The 17,258-nt window shown below is 34.7% G+C and overlaps 3 protein-coding genes across 4 annotated transcripts in view; 1 reads left to right on the top strand and 2 right to left on the bottom strand.

Annotated features, from left to right (window-relative positions):
• The window catches only part of LOC132617579 (reactive Intermediate Deaminase A, chloroplastic-like), an 8,049-nt gene extending 5,985 nt beyond the window's left edge, over window positions 1–2,064 (top strand). Inside the window, exons 2-6 of the mRNA XM_060332619.1 lie at window positions 972–1,082; window positions 1,191–1,237; window positions 1,317–1,395; window positions 1,509–1,550; window positions 1,925–2,064. Of these exons, the coding sequence (XP_060188602.1) occupies window positions 972–1,082; window positions 1,191–1,237; window positions 1,317–1,395; window positions 1,509–1,550; window positions 1,925–2,019 (374 nt within the window). The 3' untranslated portion in view covers window positions 2,020–2,064. The remainder of the gene's footprint in view (window positions 1–971; window positions 1,083–1,190; window positions 1,238–1,316; window positions 1,396–1,508; window positions 1,551–1,924) is intronic.
• A 393-nt stretch (window positions 2,065–2,457) lies between these two features.
• LOC132617491 (OVARIAN TUMOR DOMAIN-containing deubiquitinating enzyme 2) lies at window positions 2,458–10,594 on the bottom strand. Of its 2 annotated transcripts, XM_060332495.1 has the most exons (10): window positions 10,454–10,594; window positions 10,309–10,354; window positions 8,758–8,836; window positions 8,627–8,672; window positions 7,411–7,519; window positions 5,743–5,834; window positions 5,576–5,638; window positions 4,805–4,923; window positions 2,869–2,944; window positions 2,458–2,790 (listed from the first exon to the last, which is right to left on the bottom strand). In XM_060332495.1, exons 3-10 carry the CDS (start codon window positions 8,820–8,822, stop codon window positions 2,734–2,736), a joined length of 627 nt encoding a protein of 208 aa, XP_060188478.1. In that variant the 5' UTR covers window positions 8,823–8,836; window positions 10,309–10,354; window positions 10,454–10,594; the 3' UTR covers window positions 2,458–2,733. The 2 variants fall into 2 exon arrangements, with proteins under 2 accessions (XP_060188478.1, XP_060188479.1); XM_060332496.1 differs by lacking the exons at window positions 10,309–10,354; window positions 10,454–10,594 and adding an exon at window positions 10,162–10,184.
• A 2,059-nt stretch (window positions 10,595–12,653) lies between these two features.
• On the bottom strand, window positions 12,654–16,821 carry LOC132617000 (uncharacterized). Its single transcript, XM_060331843.1, has 3 exons — window positions 16,207–16,821; window positions 14,788–14,910; window positions 12,654–14,208 (listed from the first exon to the last, which is right to left on the bottom strand). The coding sequence occupies exons 1-3, from the start codon at window positions 16,609–16,611 to the stop codon at window positions 12,805–12,807; spliced, it is 1,932 nt and encodes a 643-aa protein (XP_060187826.1). The 5' UTR covers window positions 16,612–16,821; the 3' UTR covers window positions 12,654–12,804.
• Between the last annotated feature and the right edge of the window lie 437 nt (window positions 16,822–17,258).

The following is a 17,258-nucleotide window of genomic DNA, read 5'->3' as shown; positions in this document are numbered from 1 at the left end:
TAAGTCTATTCATTTTTTAAGTAGACTTATTTTCTTAAAATCATGTGGTAATTTTTTTGTAGGTCGGATCTGGTTCTTTTAAAAAAATGATTAGACTTATTTTTTTTAAAGCCAAGGATATATTTGTTTTAAATGAACCAGACAGTCCAGTAGAAAAAAATACTGGCTCGTGGCTTTTAAAAATACGTCAACTTAAAAACATGGATATACTTATTTTTTAAAGTCACGTGACATTAATTAAAAAATAAGTTAAATGATTTTTTTTTTTAAAATTGTCAGCGAAAAGAGCATATCTGCACCGTTTGTGTAATGACAGGGATATATTTGCACAATTTGTGTAACGGAAGGGGTATATATGCACCATTTTTTTAACGTAGGTATATTTGCATAATTTGTGTAACGGTAAGGGTATATATGTACCACTTTTTAAATGACGGTATATTTGCTCTAAATCGCTAAGTTGAGGGGTATATTTGCACCTTTGTCCTTAAAAAAATTATGTTAAGAAATGAAGATGTTTGATTAAATTTTTGGTGAAGATAAATAATTGATTTTGAATAGTAACCGTCTAATAAATATTGTTTTTAGCCTTTAAGTATAAGTTGAAAAAAGAAATAGTAGTAGAGTAATTTTTTCCCCGTAATTTGACACTAATTTTTGATTGATGCATTGATCTCTGATTGGACTGCATACAAGCTTCGGGGTTAGTCTGTATTTTTCGGACTTTTAAATTTAGACTGAGCAAATTAAGGGTTTGAAGAAAAAACAAAAGTAGAAAGTATTGATCTAACGTAAATTACTAACAAAAGCACTTTTCATATGACTTAGCCAAACACAGTTACTAAACGGGTTGATTTGACAACTTGACTAACCAGACTATTAACACAAAAAAGAAAAGCATTTTGAATTTTCTTATTAATCACTTCTCGTAGATAATTGCTAATTTGTCTAAAGTTTACTTGTGATATTAGGTAAAAAGGTGGCTATTTATATTAATACTGAGATGATAAGGCACCAGCTGCAGTGGGGCCATATTCTCAAGCAATCAAATTTGTTCCTGAGGTTTGTGACATTTACTCTCAGTTAATTATTTTTAATCTTTAATTAAATCATTTTAACTTGTGATATAATAACATTTTCCTGTCCTTTTTCCATTGCTTCATATTTCTATGTTTTGTGATTGAATGTAGACTGGAAATTTCATATCAGAGACAGTGTGAAGGATCAAACAGAACAGGTCTTTGTTTAATAAATCCCACTTTGCAGTTTACCATTCAGATTAAAAAAATCTGAGTTTAATACTAATTAATCTTCAGGCTCTCAAGAATATTGGGGAGATACTTAAAGCTGGTGGTGTTAGTTACTCTTCAGTTGTTAAGACAACAATCATGTATGATACATAATTGTTTTTGTATTCCTTTTCACTACCCTCTTAAATTCTCTGTGCTTCCTTAGTTTGTTTTGATTACTAATGCTGAAAATTAATATTAATGATATTATTAACCTACATCTAAAGGACTTCCAGAAAATCAATGCATTTTATGCTAAATGTGAGTACAACTAGCTTTCATACTAGTACTAATATCATGTTAGATTAAGCCAATTTCGGAAAGGGATGTGGTCACCTTTCTGATCTAACACCACAAGGCGACGTAAAATTAACCTATAGCATAGGTTACTCTTCAAATTGTAACATAACATGTTATAACCAGTTAAGTTGCACTGATGGTGTGAATTGCACCGTCAGTGTACAAACTTAAATCATTCACATACCCTTTAATCTTCATACTGGTCCAGTGCCAGTAATGCTATTGGTGAACCTGATACCATATTGGATCTTTAGAAAATGAAAGGTGTTCATATTACATTTTGAAGTTTGTCTCAAAAGATGTACTAACATGGGTGATGGGTAGATATATTGCAGATTTTCCAGAACCTGCACCAGCACGTTCAACTTTTCAGGCTGCTGCATTACCCCTGGATGCAAAGATAGAAATTGACTGCATAGCAGTACTATAAACTGATTAAAGCCTTCAACTTCCATGGCTATGATTTTAGATTCAATAAGAGGAGTTAACTCTTTAATTTAGGGTCTCTTGATCCTCTGCAGCACCAATAAACCCTACAGAGAGGTTCAGTAAAAAGGGCTCTTTAAGTCCCAATAATAAGAATTCATCGAGTAACTACGTTCAAGTTACTTGCATTATTATTATTGATCAACGAATTAACACTAAAAAAGAAAACTTATTGCAACTACGAATGTGAACAAATGCTTTCTCATTAGACTATTTTAACCGTTATTAAGAGGAACTTGTGTTGTGACTATGCAGCCAAGGATATTACACGCGATTATGCGAAACTCGAGATCAAACGTAAAACTCAGTGAAATGTTGGCCCGAGCACATTGTAATTGCAGTATGATGCTTAATTATCAGAAAATATGACGAGAATCGCAGCTACAGTAATACAAAGCCAAATGACACATTAGGATGACATAGTTCTGTTACAAATACTTCTACAAGAATGCATGGCAAAGCTTTATTTCTTCCATCAATACACCCTCTGCTATCCCTAATTCTCTTCGTCTCTGTCTAAAATGGGATACAATTTTCTATAGCACAACACTGCATAGAGACCACACCTTCGTATTATATATGAAATTGGTTTCCACTTGTACAAAGAAATAATCGAATATGTTTTGTGTGGTTTCTTGTTTCCTTATTTGGGTTTCCTTTATTTGAATTCCTGGAAGTTCACATGTCCAGTTGCTTGTGCATGCTCTACAGCTTCCTGCATAGGAATGCAACTTTTAGCTAAAGAAGGGCAAGTTAAGAAAGTAAGAAGAATAATTACAAGCAAGACACCAACCTTTTGGCCAATGACCCCAATTTGGCAAACTCCACATCGCAACGTGAAGTTGGCCGTGTCAGTGTAGCTCCTCTTCCTGCAATGTGGCAATAATGGATAAAATGGTATAGTAATTAGTAGCTTTAAATAGTTGCCATTCATTTCCTCGCAGCAAAATAAGCTCAGATATCAAAGTAAGTCAACTCCGAGTTTAGCAGACGATAAAAGGGAAGGTATAAAGTAAACTAAAGCCCTCAAAAACCACATTTTTTATCATGCCAATAACATCAAAATGCACAGAATCTAGAACCCTGCATGCTAAGTCCTTGATTGGCAAGGTAAGTGTTGAGGGTTATGGAAAGGTTGGCAAGGTAAAGAAAACTCTGCATGCTTAGTCCTCGATATGTTGTTTTTATCGAAAAAATAAATCCTTCTCAAGAAATCTTCTATCTCCACAGAAGGAAATCACAAGAATTTTAGATGCAGGTTTTTTTTTAATAATTTATATCTGATAGATGCCTTGAAATCCTGATCCACCAAACCAGGGGCGACAACAGCCAGGTCCCAAATGGCACTGATTGAACAGCTTCATCCAGTTTTGGCTTTGCACATGATTAGTTAGAAACGCAATTTGATTTCACCAGATTGTTAGTCTTCTTAGACAACTCCCCTCCATGGGGTTTAAGGTTAACCTCGTCTTTTTTCTATTAACCTTGAACCTCAATAGCGTTGCAGCTAAGACCGGAGCATATGAAGGTCTACGTAGCACATAAACAAACCATCTCAAGCGGCTTTCTCTTATGATCTTCTGTGTGCGCTACTTACAACCCTCTATCTGATATGATCATTTCTAATCTTGTCCAATCTTAACATTCACATTTCCACTACATACATTTTATGATATGTTTAGGCATATAAGCTCAACATTTGCTCCTTTTTTTTGATAGCCGTGATGTCCGTGCCAGCTTGCATGCACTCAACATTCGCTCTCATATGACATTGTTGGTCTCACAACCATTCTATATCCCCAGTGTATAGACACTAATACAATTAGATCCGCTCTTCATAGGCAAACTTGGGATTTGCGACCCCAGGTAAGATCAGTTCAGGATCATGGGATCCTTTTCTATCAGATAGGAAGGGCTGTAGCACAAAATGTACTTCAAAGTAATTGCCCCATAGATCCTATATCTATCTGGATAACACTCATTTAACACTCCCCCACCTTAAACTTCCTATTGTAATTAAATGTCATCTTCTAACACATCATTCTCCTGGAAGACTGAACCTACAAATCTGAACAATTCGAATTTGGGCACCATAATGCTGTCTAATGTCACTCCATTTTCATTTTTCTTATAGGGGCTAAATTTACAACACATATGTTCCGTATTACTTCTACCCCATAAAGGTAGAGATAAGGTCTGTGTACATCCTACCCTCCCTAGAATCCACTTGTGGGATTACACTGGGATGTTGTTATTACGTTCCGTGTTACTTCTATTTATTCTAAAATAAAAATCATACTCTCTAAAGTGCTTATTCCGGGTTTCAACTTTTGGTTAACTCCCTCACAAACAATTAACACGATTAGGCAACATATTACTTTGTAGAGAAATTAAATCAATGCATACTCATTCCAACACCCACAGAGCATAAAAATCATTATTCACAAGAAAATTAAAAAAAATCAATTTGAAGTACAGACGATTGAGATCTCCAGCACAGTGAACACAATACACACACTAGTTCCTCTACTAAAAGATCAGACAAGCATTTTAACCAAGAAAACTAAAGAAAACAATTACGAGTATAGAAACTTGAGCCCATTATCATCTGGCCATTATAAACTCTCCCAACTCAAACTCAAGTTAGTCTCTTTGTTACTTGAGGGGCGTGTCAAGATAAAGCGTGCTTTAAAACACTTCAATCATTTTCGGCTTAAAAGGACGCTTACCTTTGTTGGTCCTTAACCAGATTAAGAGCAAGCCTCTCAGCCGGTCCTACAGTCCCATCTCTCTGTACAGTAAAAATTGTCTGATCAAATTCCTCCGGAGCTCCTTCAGCAGGGGACATCTGTTGATTGTACACATTAAACGAGGCGTTAGTGGGATAATATAAACTTAAAAATGGAAATCTAGCTTCATGCAGCTTTGTCAAAAGATAGGAAATTCTTCATACAAATGTTAGCTTAATGATTTCACACTACTAACCAGCACGGCAACACCTAATAATTTCACATTTCTTATGACGGGTAAATGCCAAAAAACATTAGGAATTCCACCAGAGAGGGGATCGACGGTATAAAGAGAACCTACCATTACATAAACTTAGGATTTCACAAATAACCCAACAAAAATTAAATAAAGATAAGCGTAAAAACAAAATGACCCAAAAGCAGTTAAAACCCATCAGATTAACCCAGTACAGCAGTCATCTGTCCTTTTTCAGCGATCTTTGGTATTAGATTCAGATCACAAATCCTATCTCATATACTAATCATTTTATTCATTCATTAATTTGATAAGAGGCCAAACAAAGTCCGACATAGGACCTTATCTGTGACTACAGTCCATCTATTCGCAGGATCTAAAAATCTTCACAAAATTGAATCTCCCCTTGTTCTTCCTAAACGGAAATAGAATGATCAAGAAGGCGCATGTATAGAGAGAGAGAGAGAGAGAGAGAGAGAGAGAGAGAGAGAGAGACAGAGACAGAGAGACCATACAGCCAAAGCATCATAATGAAGTCCATCATAAATCAGCATTACTCTTTCCTGATAGTTCTTTCCCTGTTTCACATTAAGCCATATAAAGGTGGTTCAGAAGACTCAGGAATTGAAGAATTACTCATGTAGAAATAGGTGATTACACATCCTACTACCTAGATGCAAACCTGTCCATACAGATCACAGCGTGTTGTTTGGATATCATAGGCTGCAATTTCTCGTCCGTAATAGTCAGCCAATATTGAAAGCTCTATGGCACCTTAAGAGAGAGAGTGTTTCAAAGGTAAGAAACATAGATCAGAAAACACAAAACAAATAACAAGAACCTCAATGATTAAATAAGAAAGGGATGTTCCTAAGCAGCAGCAACTAGAGTTCATCCAGCTAATCACGATGCCGAAAAATAGACTTGACTAAAGGAAAAAAGTAAAATATAAAGGCAGCACATAGCCATAAACAACACATTTATTGATGATGCACCTTTTTCTTTTTCTTTTTCTGATACAACAGAAGGCAACAATCACACCTCAATCCCAAGCAACTTGGTAGATTGATAAGTAAATAAACTTCTATTGCATCATGAAGGGGATTCCCTGGTATACAAATAAAGAAAAGCTATAGATAGATGTCACTTTCTAAACTGGATTCCAATCCTCCAGTGTTATAGGGATCCCACAGGTGCTCCAAAAATCCCAAGAAGCAACATGAGATTTGCAAGTTGGAAGATAAAAGCTCTTCGCTTCTTGCTCCGAATTGTCCAAATCACTGCAAGTGAAGTTACTTTCAGAGCCCAATCCCTCTTATCTCTTAAATCTTATCAGCTAACACTACCCAGCTAATACCTTTCATATTAAGCATCTGACTCAGCATAATAATCCTTTTTACTGACCAATCTCCCGTTCAAATGAAGATATAGCAGAAAGAAAAAGTAACCAGATTTTCTCTTCCAATGAAGATACTGTAGAAAGCAAAAGAGAAACGGGACTCCCTCCCATGAAGTAATTACACAAAATTTTCAATTGAGCAAGACATTTCATTTACTAAATATCTTTAAAAGTTAAAAAAAAAAAAAAAAAAAAAAAAAAAAAAAAAAGAAGAAGAAGAAGCTAGTTTTCCACTTTAGTAGCCAATGTAAAATATCAAAAAAGTAAGGACATGCATGAATACCGAGTTGTATATTTGAGAAGCACGGCCAAACACATAAGCAATATGAACAAGTAATATTTGTTCATACAACAGAAAAACTGCAATTCACTAGTGTTATAGCCTTCTCACTCTTATAGTTCCTTTTAAGTAACTATAAGCAGTAATTCACGAGTTTTACCCATGGCTTAATTTGCAAAAGTTTCTCAACTTCAGCTGAAACTCAAAACCTTACAGTAATCCCATACCATTTACGCATTTCAGAGAGCAAGGCAATGAAGACTTAAGTAAAATATTTATGGAAGGCTGAGAAGCATTATCATCAGCCCACCCTCAGGACCACAGCCACAATATGACAGGCAATAACGTGAGGCATAAGAGTGTCCTTAAACATTAGGAGGCATAGATCAACCGGGGTTAAAGACATACTCTTCCACAGTAAATTTAAATGTTAAGGCTCTGGACAACTACTTCAGCACACAGTGGTACAAATTTTAAGCAGATCAGTAACCAAAGAAGACATGGAGCTAATTTTAAGCTTTGATCACCTAATTCTACAACAAACATCTGCGGGAGAGACCAAAAAGGATAGATGACTAGTGAAGTCACCGTTTTTATCCTAACAGGACTCCAGTAGTTAAAATAATGCCAGAACAAGATAATTTTAAAACAGATAACAAGCATAGACATACCTCCCCATTTCTCTGGGTTAAGAATCCAATCACAGTACTCTTTGTTGGACTTCCCAAGAAAGGCGTCAGAATATTTTGCTGGATCACTGGCCACTGTTGCAGCTATAACCTTCAAATTTTGAAATGTATAAAGTGTCATAGATGAGGAGGAGTTAGCTTTACGCAATATTCCAAGCACTAAACCATATCAACCTATAAACTTGAGTCATCTTTCAATCATAAAACTAAATAACCAGGAAATCAGAAACCGGTAGCTTTTCTATCAAGTATTTTCCTGAATTGAATTTCCCCTATGGCGAACAAATTGTTAAAAAACTATTACTATAAGCCTAGATTCCTGTCCAACCATCGATGTCTAAGAAGAAATCTGGTACCCAAAAACCTCAGGCATATCTTTTCACTACATTAAACTTTTTTCTTATGTAGTTTGGTTCCCTAGGCATGAGATTGAATTTAAAAATCATCTTTCGGTCAGATGATGTGAGGTGTTTCACCACCTCTCGAGATAAGTAACAGTGATCCATAAGAAAAAACAATAGTATCTTTTCTATTGAAAAGTAAAGATAAATCATCTCAGGGATGGGTGAGATCACCGATACCATCTTTAGTCCTCATAGTAGTGGATTCGTTCGACACACTTTTCAAGACAGATCGACACTCAGGTTAGTCTTAAATGGGGAAGTTTCTCTATGATATTAGGGAAAAATGTGAATACCACAAAACCACTAATTCTAGAGATCCCTTATTTGGCTTAAAAGACGTATAATTGACTAAAAGAATGAAAAGAGTTTAAATAGAGCGGAATTGACTAGTACTATATAGCTGGCCCTAACTAGAAAGATTAAGGAGTAGATGATTGATTGAAGATCACAGAAACTGCTTAACAAACCGTGACATAGAGGCTTTTCAAAAGCTCAAGAAAAAGTGTTACATATAAGTCCCACAGCTAAACAGTTACCATTAGATATAGAAAAGAAAGCCACAGAGAGACAGTTTATATTTCACGATTACAGCACTAGCAGTTTCTCTCCAATATTCCCCCAAGTAAATAAATAAAAGAAGGTTCACTCTACAAGACTACAACTAGGACATCACACATATGAAATCAATATAAATAACAGCATGAAAGCTAATCTAGCCGTATACATAACCATCCTTGATTAGCAACATATGAGTAAGTGCTTTAACAGAGTTATTTCGAGGGAAAAATTGGAACCTGTCTTAGCTCAGAGGCTTTGTTTCTGTCACGATCCATCACATAACTGCATAAAAAGAAATCACAATCCCACTCAACTCCAATTGGAAAAATCAGAGAAAGGAAATTAGAAAAATGGAAATAAAGTTTACCCAACAGCATTGAAAAGGCAACTGTTATCAGAAGGAATAACCCTTCGAACTATGGAACCTTCCATCTTCAACTATGCACCTACAAATGCAACCCAAAAAAAAAAATATTAAATGAACGTGACGAATTTTTAATACAATAGGTTATTCACTGCAACAATATGAAATGTACAGAAGTCAAATTTCCAGCTCTTTTTTCTTTAACAGGACCAATTCCATTAACACCCTTATAGGGAAATGTCCAAAGCAATAAAAGAACTAAAGAAAACAACAACAAAAATGAACTTGATGAATTTTTATTACTATATGTTATTCACTGCAACAATATGAAATGTAAAGAACTCAAATTTCCAGCTCTTTTTTCTTTAACAAGACCAATCCCATTAACACCCTTATCACCAAATGGCCAAAGCAATAAAAGAACTAAAGAAAACAAAAAAAAATAAAAAAATGAACTTGATGAATTTTTATTACAATATGTTATTCACTGCAAGCATATGAAATGTAAAGAACTCAAATTTCCAGCTCTTTTTTCTATAACAAAGACCAATCCCATTAACACCCTTATAACCAAATGTCCAAAGCAATAAAAGAACTAAAGAAAACAACAACAAAAATGAACTTGATGAATTTTTATTACAATATGTTATTCTCTGCAACAATATGAAATGTAAAGAACTCAAATTTCCAGCTCTTTTTTCTTTAACAAGACCAATCCCATTAACACCCTTATCACCAAATGGCCAAAGCAATAAAAGAACTAAAGAAAACAAAAAAAAATAAAAAAATGAACTTGATGAATTTTTATTACAATATGTTATTCACTGCAAGCATATGAAATGTAAAGGACTCAAATTTCCAGCTCTTTTTTCTATAACAAAGACCAATCCCATTAACACCCTTATAACCAAATGTCCAAAGCAATAAAAGAACTAAAGAAAACAACAACAAAAATGAACTTGATGAATTTTTTTTTTTTTTTTTTTTTGACTAGCACCGGGTGTCCGAGTCTCTTTGAGCCCCGACTAATCCCGGGGGTGCACAGGCCCTCGGCAAGGAGTTTTATTACAATATGTTATTCTCTGCAACAATATGAAATGTAAAGAACTCAAATTTCCAGCTCTTTTTTCTATAACAAAGACCAATCCCATTAACACCCTTATCACCAAATGGCCAAAGCAATAAAAGAACTAAAGAAAACAACAAAAAAAATAAAATGAACTTGATGAATTTTTATTACAATATGTTATTCACTGCAAGCATATGAAATGTAAAGAACTCAAATTTCCAGCTCTTTTTTCTATAACAAAGACCAATCCCATTAACACCCTTATCACCAAATGTCCAAAGCAATAAAAAGAACTAAAGAAAACAACAACAAAAATGAACTTGATGAATTTTTATTACAATATGTTATTCTCTGCAACAATATGAAATGTAAAGAACTCAAATTTCCAGCTTTTTTTTTTCTTCTTATAACAAGATCAATTCTACCCATCAAACAACATACTTGAAATTAAAGAAAAAAAAAAAGGTGGTTATGAAAAAACAAACCTTTATTTGGCAACAAAAAATCCAGCTAAATTAGACGAGATATTATCTGTCAGACAGCAAATAATAAATTTCAAAAATTCGTAAATGGAAAGGAAACAGAGATAATGAAGGACGAAAATAGTTGCAGATCTATATATAAACTGACCCAAAAAAAAAAATGGAAATTGCTTTAACTTGACGACAATTGAAAATGGAGAGACAAGTTATGAATCTGAGAAAGTTTATTATAAGAGAAGAAATAAGAAATTAAAAAAACAAAGTGTAATAGGAGTATTTTGTAGTTGGTTGGCCTAACTTTTGAAAAATAAAAAAATGCTTATTTTAGAATATATTGAAAGTCTAGTTAAGCTTTTAATGAATAAATAAGTTTTTTTTAGTTGGAGTACAAGTTATTTTTTAAGTGTTTTTAGAAGCTGAAAAAAAAAATTCTCACCAATATTTCTTTAATAATGTTTGTATTTTATTAAATATAACATTATTTTTCTTACAAATTTTGGATCCACCTTGTTAATTAGTAGTAATAAATAGGTCACAAATTATACTCATATTTTTTCGTAAGTTGACGCTTAAAAATACTATTCAAAATATTAATCAAATACAAACTACTATTAATAAAAACACTTCTCAAATAAACGAAACAAAAGCTGTTAGCCTCCCAAAATATTTTTAAGAAAGAAACATTTTGACAAGAAGTACTGATATAAAGCTGAATTTGGCTGTTCACCAAACATATTCCTAATCTCTAGGGATTTCCCATTCAAACAAAAATATACCAACAATGTACTTTGTGAATATTACAAATATCATAATCCCTGTGGGCGCTGTCCGTAACATAAAATGGTCCAGAAAAGGAATAACGCTCTAAAAGAGATAACTGGGCTACTGCATCGGATTCTATCCATCTCTCTTTCATATATATATATATATTTTTTTTTTTATTATTTTTTTTTTAAAAAAAAGAGTTAATATCTGGTCCACTAATAAATGTTTTATCCTAATTGTTTGTGCAGATAAATAATGTTCATGTATACGTATTTGTATAAATCTTCATCAAAATTACACTAGCAAATTAAGAAATACCTTTTCTACTCACATCGTAATCCATGAAAAAGCCTGTAAAACTATTCAAAGGTCTTGTCATCAGTTTTCTCACTAGCCTAGTTCCTGATATTTATTTAACAAAGTTTAATTTCCTGATTATGATAGTAAAAATTTGTCAAGTCGTGAGATTGAATCATTGCTGAATAGAGACAAAAGTCAGCATCATGGGTCAAGAGTCATTGTGTTTTGGGAAGGTGCAAAACATGCACACCATTCTCTCTTGGCACTATCTGTGACATAACTATTATTCTTGCATTTCATCCTTGCAGTACGTAAAACAAATACTCCCTCCGTCTCAAATCGATTTGTCTTACTTTTAATTTTAATCCATTAAAAAAATGCGTTTTTCCTTTGTTGGCAAGTCATTAATTTCAATTTTTCATGTGACACGTCTAAGACACAAAATTATAGGGCATTTTATCTCTAATTTAAGATTACAAGATTCAAAAGTTCTCTTTATTTTCATAAACACTGTGTCAAATCAAAATTAGACAAATAAATTAAAATGGAGGGAGTAGTTCAAATGGTTTTTAATTTTGTAATTCAAGCTTCCAAGATGTAATTCTCAATCCTAAACAAGTTAGGATCAATTATATAAATTTTTATTGAGCATATTCATAATGACAACACTATTTTTCCAAGAAAAATAAAAAATATATAAAGAAAATAAACACACGAAAAAGTCAAGGAAGGTAAATATATACAAAAAAAAAAAGTGATTTTGACCTGTACAACAAAAGAAATTTATAAAGTTTCGAATATAGTTTGTTTTTTCTTTTTTTCGAAAAGTCATTCAATTGCTCTAGAGAAAAGGTGTAGCTTTTTCTTTCTCAAAATTCCCACCTGGTAAATGATTAGAAATCTACAACATGAAACTAAATGATAAGGGGGAAGTATGTACATCCTTAGGTGAAAAAAGAAAAACAGAAAAGCATAATAAATATAAAGAAAATGAAAAGAGAATAGGAGGCCAAATTTAACTTGTGCTAATTTTTCTCTTTTGGCATGGTAAACTATTCCATGATTCTGTTAATCTTTTTATTTTCCTCTTTTTATTTTTATTTTTCTACAATCATCGTTATTAAAGGCAGATATAGAAGGACAATTATTTCAGGCAGAAACAAAGGAATAAAGGAATTCAATTATGCAAAGTTGTTCTCTCCTCGTACTGAAACTTCTGTGGATGATGTAATAATTGGCCACCAAATCATACCTTAAACAGAAATAATTAATGGCCAATAATGCACCTTCTAAATTACATGACATTACTATATAAAACAGCTCTGATTGATACAAAGACATCAGCAAGAAGTTTCAGTAAAGCATAAAATGAGGAGAGATACAAGAATGTTGACTACTCTTTCAGTTTTTATTGATATCTCAACTGAGTAGTCTCTAGATTTTCTGCTTCAAGACGTGGCGCAACTGGACCTTTTGGCTCTCCATTCTCGCCTCCATTAGCTTCGCTTTTAAGCTGTGCTTGTGAGAGTTACGTGGCCATTCAATGCACCCTTTCATCCCTCGTGTTATTTGTGGATTTCCCAAATCAGGTGAGCTCCATTGGCCAGCTTGTTCCGAAGGGCTAAATTCACCTTTGCTCGAATTACCACAATCTGATAGCCTCACGTTTATTTTGTCTCCGTTTGATTTCCAAAGCCTAGATATAGACGAGACCTTCTTAAGTTGCTGACCGGGACCTGAACATACTTCACTTATTTCCGTAACATTGCTGTGCCTGTAGTTCTTGTTGACAGAAGAAGAAACGCTTCCTTCAGCAGAAAAACTCGAACCTTGCTCGTCAAGATGGCTCACGGTTTCCCATTCACTTCCGTCTTCCTCTAAATCGCTCTGATTGACATACGCAAGAGAATGTCTGAGGAAATTGTCTTTATTGTATATACCATCGGGACATGGCTCGATCTCCCTTTCGTTATTTGCAACAAAATTAAGGTCCTCGAACACTGAGAAAATATCATCTGGATTTGGAGGTTCATAAGTGAACTCCCTAATATCACGAATATCCACCGAAGCAGCTTCCTGTTGGAGCTGTTCAGCTCTTTTGATCACTTCGTCATCGCGGTCCACACCTCTAGAACTTAGAAATGATTCCAACTCTGCGATTAGTCGATTCATCTGGGAATATTTCTCTTCCAGTGTCACCTTAGCATCAACTAGCTTCATCTGAACCCGTTCCTCACGCCAAACCTCAGCCATCTGCAACATTTTTCTTTCTTCATCTACTTCCTCTCTAAGAGTGTGAGATTGTCGTTTCAATGCCTCGACTTCAGCCTTGTCTTCTCCAATTTCCTTGGCTAATTCTTCACACACTTCCTCTATCAACTCTCTACCCTTCCTTTCTTTTTCGTAGTCTTGCAAATATCGTTTTGCTGATAACTTGGCATCCGCCAACTCGTTAACTAACTTGGAGTTAACTATTTCCAGCCTCTGTCGGTTTTTCCTCTCCCTGGACAAGTCAGCTTTCATATCATCTATAATTGCACGAACTTTCTCGTGTTCTCGGCTTCGCCATGCTGCCTTCTCTTCACTAAGTTTTCTCAAAAACTGTTCGAGTTTCTTTTTTGATGACCGCCGCTCCATCTCAAGTTGATGAATTCGGGCACGAGCCTGCTCTAGTTCCGCTTCAAGTGCAGAAACCATTGCAGCGGTCTTTGACTGCTTATCGGGAACCTTCTGATGGCCGTAAATCTCCTTTATTTCCTCGGCAATTGTCCAGCCTACTGGATCCCACTTTGTTGCCCCCTCCATTGCAGAGTTTGGATATTGAAATGAGGGCTCTAGCTACAAAATATAAAGGTAACCCCTTTGTTAGATCAGCCAAATATGGAAACAATGGGACTAGCAATGATGATCGTGTAGCATGAATAAACTTTACCGGATGTGGCCTAGTGGTTAATGAAGTGGGAAGAGAACCATGGGATCTTTGGTTCAAATCCCAACCGAGCAAAAACACTAGGTGATTTCTTCCCATCTATCTAAGCCTTGGTGGACAGAGTTACCTGTTGGTGGGAAGGAGCATGTATCCCGTGGAATTAGTCGAGGTGGGCATAAGCTGGCCTGGATACCACGGTTATCAAAAATAAAATAGCAAGATAAGAAGTCTTCGATAAAAAGGGCAGCCGGTGCACTAAGCTCCCCACTATGCTTAGTGCCGAGAGTTTGGATACTCAAAATAGATATTGAAGCATTCACTAACTACCGATAACTCTAGGATTACCCTAATATAAGAGAAATCTCCCCTGGGCCTATTACATTGTTTTGGACTATTCACCATACCTCTAGGACTTACATAATAAAGGAGCTTAGAAGTTTGAAGTAAGGACAACATTGAGAAAATCATGAAAAAGAGCAGCAACATACCTTGTGATAAAGGCCATTTCTTGGACCGGAGACAGATCGAGGACTCTGCACTGAATCATCAATGTGAGAATCATTCTCTTTAACGTGATGATGGCCGTAAAAGGGCACATCAAAATGACCAGCCTGCAGGAAGGAAAGGAATTCATAAAACTGGAAAAAGTTGCTTAATTTGGAATCTAGTCTAGAACTATGTTGTCCAGACTCTCCAGAAATGCTAATGTACCTGCGTTAGATCCTCCAAATATGTACTACTTTTGGAGGATCTGGCACGCACGCGACAACATTTCTTAACAGTCCTAGCAACATGGGTCTAGAATAATACAACACTTATCAAACTCGCCATTCGCTCTAAGGTCATAAAAGTACAAACTTGGATATGGTTATGGTCCTAAAATCACAGGCCTAAGAAAATCAAGCTACCAAGATAAGAAAATGAAAAAGTTAAAGCAAGCAGAAATGAAGGTAATCACAATTATACCAAAAGGACCAGAAAACAATCTCAACTTGGATAAGAAAAAAAGTACTTCTAAGATTATACTCTTCAACTTCAGTCCTACTAATCATATATCCATAGTTGCTTTGCCAAAATCTTCAAGAAAATGCCAAATCAATGTAATTAAAGTAAGTAAATAAACAAAGTGATCTCAAAGACTCAAACTAGAATCATTTAGATACCAAACAGAATTGACATTCAATATATAACTAACCAAAATTAGTGGCATTCAATTGTACAAATAACCAAAATTAGAAAAACCCTAAAGCTGCAATCTTATTCTTGAATGAATAATCATACATTCATAACTGCTTTGCCAAAATCTTCAAGCAAAAATGCTAAGTCAATACAATTAAAGTAAGCAAATAAACAAAGTGATCTCAAACTAGAATCATTTAGATACCAAATAGAATTGACATTCAATATATAACTAACCAAAATTACTGGTATTCAATTTATAAAAATGAAAAAACCAAAATTAGAAAAAACCCTAAAGCTGCAATATTTTTCTTGAATGAATAATCATACATTATATTCATAACTACAACAACAACATACCTAGTGTACATTATATTCATAACTGCTTTGCCAAAATCTTCAAGGAAATGCTAAGTCAATGTAATTAAAATAAGTAAAATAAGCAAAATGATCTCAAAATACAATCATTTAAACACCAAACAGAATTGCCATTCAATGTATAACTGATCAAAATTACTGGCATTCAATATATACAAACAACAACATGCGCAGTGTAATCCCACGAGTGGGGTCTGGGGAGGTAGAATGAACGCAGACCTTAGCCTACCTCGAGAGGTAGAGAGGTTGTTTCCGATAGACCCTCAGCTCATAATGGCATTCAATATATAAATAACCAAAATTAGAAAAACCCTAAAGCTGCAATTTTTTTTGGTTCTTGAATGAACTACCTGAGGCAACTTTTGAGCAGGAATATTAGGAACTTCAGGCAACTGAAGCCTCCATAGTCCAGCAGCTAACTTCCTAGCAGAAACCAAATTTTTAACTTTCCGACCACTTTTCCGACCAAGTTCCACCGTGGACTTGTCATTCAATGAACAAACATTGTCATTTACATCTTCATTATACTTCCAACGTAGTAAAGGGGTGTTTGGTCTGCTCTTTTTGCCACCTGGAACTCCACCAATATCTCTCTTTAACCTTACTCCGGCACCGGCACCGGAGTTCTTGATTTTCCGGCGAGGTGGTTTACGAAAGGGTTTGTGTAAAAGATCTGAATCAGGTAAAGGGTTAACTAAGTTGGATGATGTAATTGATGGAAGTTCATTGACCTTATTGTTAGCAGTGACCTTCATTTTTGATGCATAGATTTAGACATTACTAAGTTCTTTTGGTTTGTTGTTGCTATGGGAGTTAGAGAGTTTTAGAGGTGGTGCAAAAAGGGGGTGGGGATGGGTGTGGGCGTGGGGTGGGGGTGGTCTGTGATCTCTTTTGGTGTTGAGGTGAAGTTAGAGAGAAAAGCAGAGTGTTCTCTGTGTATATTTTGTGTGTGTGTGTGTGTGTGTGTGTGTGTAAGAGAGAGATGTATACGTATATAACTCTGTATAAGAAAGATTATCTGTACGGTCAACGTCTCTCATTACAGTAAATCTTCGATTACCAATTGTACACTACGTCAGTACCGGGAATAGTAAGTACTCCTAAGCAAATTCTTCAGTCACTCAACTTAAAGACCAGTTTGGCAAAAATAAAAATCACTTTTTTCCTGAAAGTGTTTTCACTTTATTTAAAATCAGCACTTGGCTATGAAATTTGTATTTAAAATTTGTGAAGTTGTATTTGAAATTTGGAAAATATTAAAACCTTATTTTCACTTTTTTTAAAAAAAACTTTCGATACATTCAAACAACCAAATATTATTGGATTGCAAAAATTATAACCAAACACAACTCCATCTTCAACTTCTAAATTTCAAATAAAGTGAAAATATTTAGTTTTCATG

The sequence above is a fragment of the Lycium barbarum genome, chromosome 11, assembly GCF_019175385.1.
Source record: "Lycium barbarum isolate Lr01 chromosome 11, ASM1917538v2, whole genome shotgun sequence".
NCBI lineage: Eukaryota > Viridiplantae > Streptophyta > Magnoliopsida > Solanales > Solanaceae > Lycium > Lycium barbarum.
The sequence above is the reverse complement of the archived record's forward strand: the minus strand, read 5'-3'. Positions and strand labels throughout refer to the sequence as shown.

What these genes read in the sequence shown, in the direction of transcription:
- LOC132617491 (XM_060332495.1), bottom strand. Translation starts at nt 8,822, where the DNA reads ATGGAAGGTTCCATAGTTCGAAGGGTTATTCCTTCTGATAACAGTTGC. An exon ending in AAGCCTCTGAGCTAAGACAG is followed by an intron (nt 7,520 to 8,626) that starts GTTCCAATTTTT and finishes CAAAATTTGAAG; the next exon opens with GTTATAGCTGCAACAGTGGC. An exon ending in TTCATTATGATGCTTTGGCT is followed by an intron (nt 4,924 to 5,575) that starts GTATGGTCTCTC and finishes TACAATCAACAG; the next exon opens with ATGTCCCCTGCTGAAGGAGC.
- LOC132617000 (XM_060331843.1), bottom strand. Translation starts at nt 16,611, where the DNA reads ATGAAGGTCACTGCTAACAATAAGGTCAATGAACTTCCATCAATTACA. An exon ending in CTGCTCAAAAGTTGCCTCAG is followed by an intron (nt 14,911 to 16,206) that starts GTAGTTCATTCA and finishes TCCTTCCTGCAG; the next exon opens with GCTGGTCATTTTGATGTGCC. An exon ending in GAAATGGCCTTTATCACAAG is followed by an intron (nt 14,209 to 14,787) that starts GTATGTTGCTGC and finishes TATATTTTGTAG; the next exon opens with CTAGAGCCCTCATTTCAATA.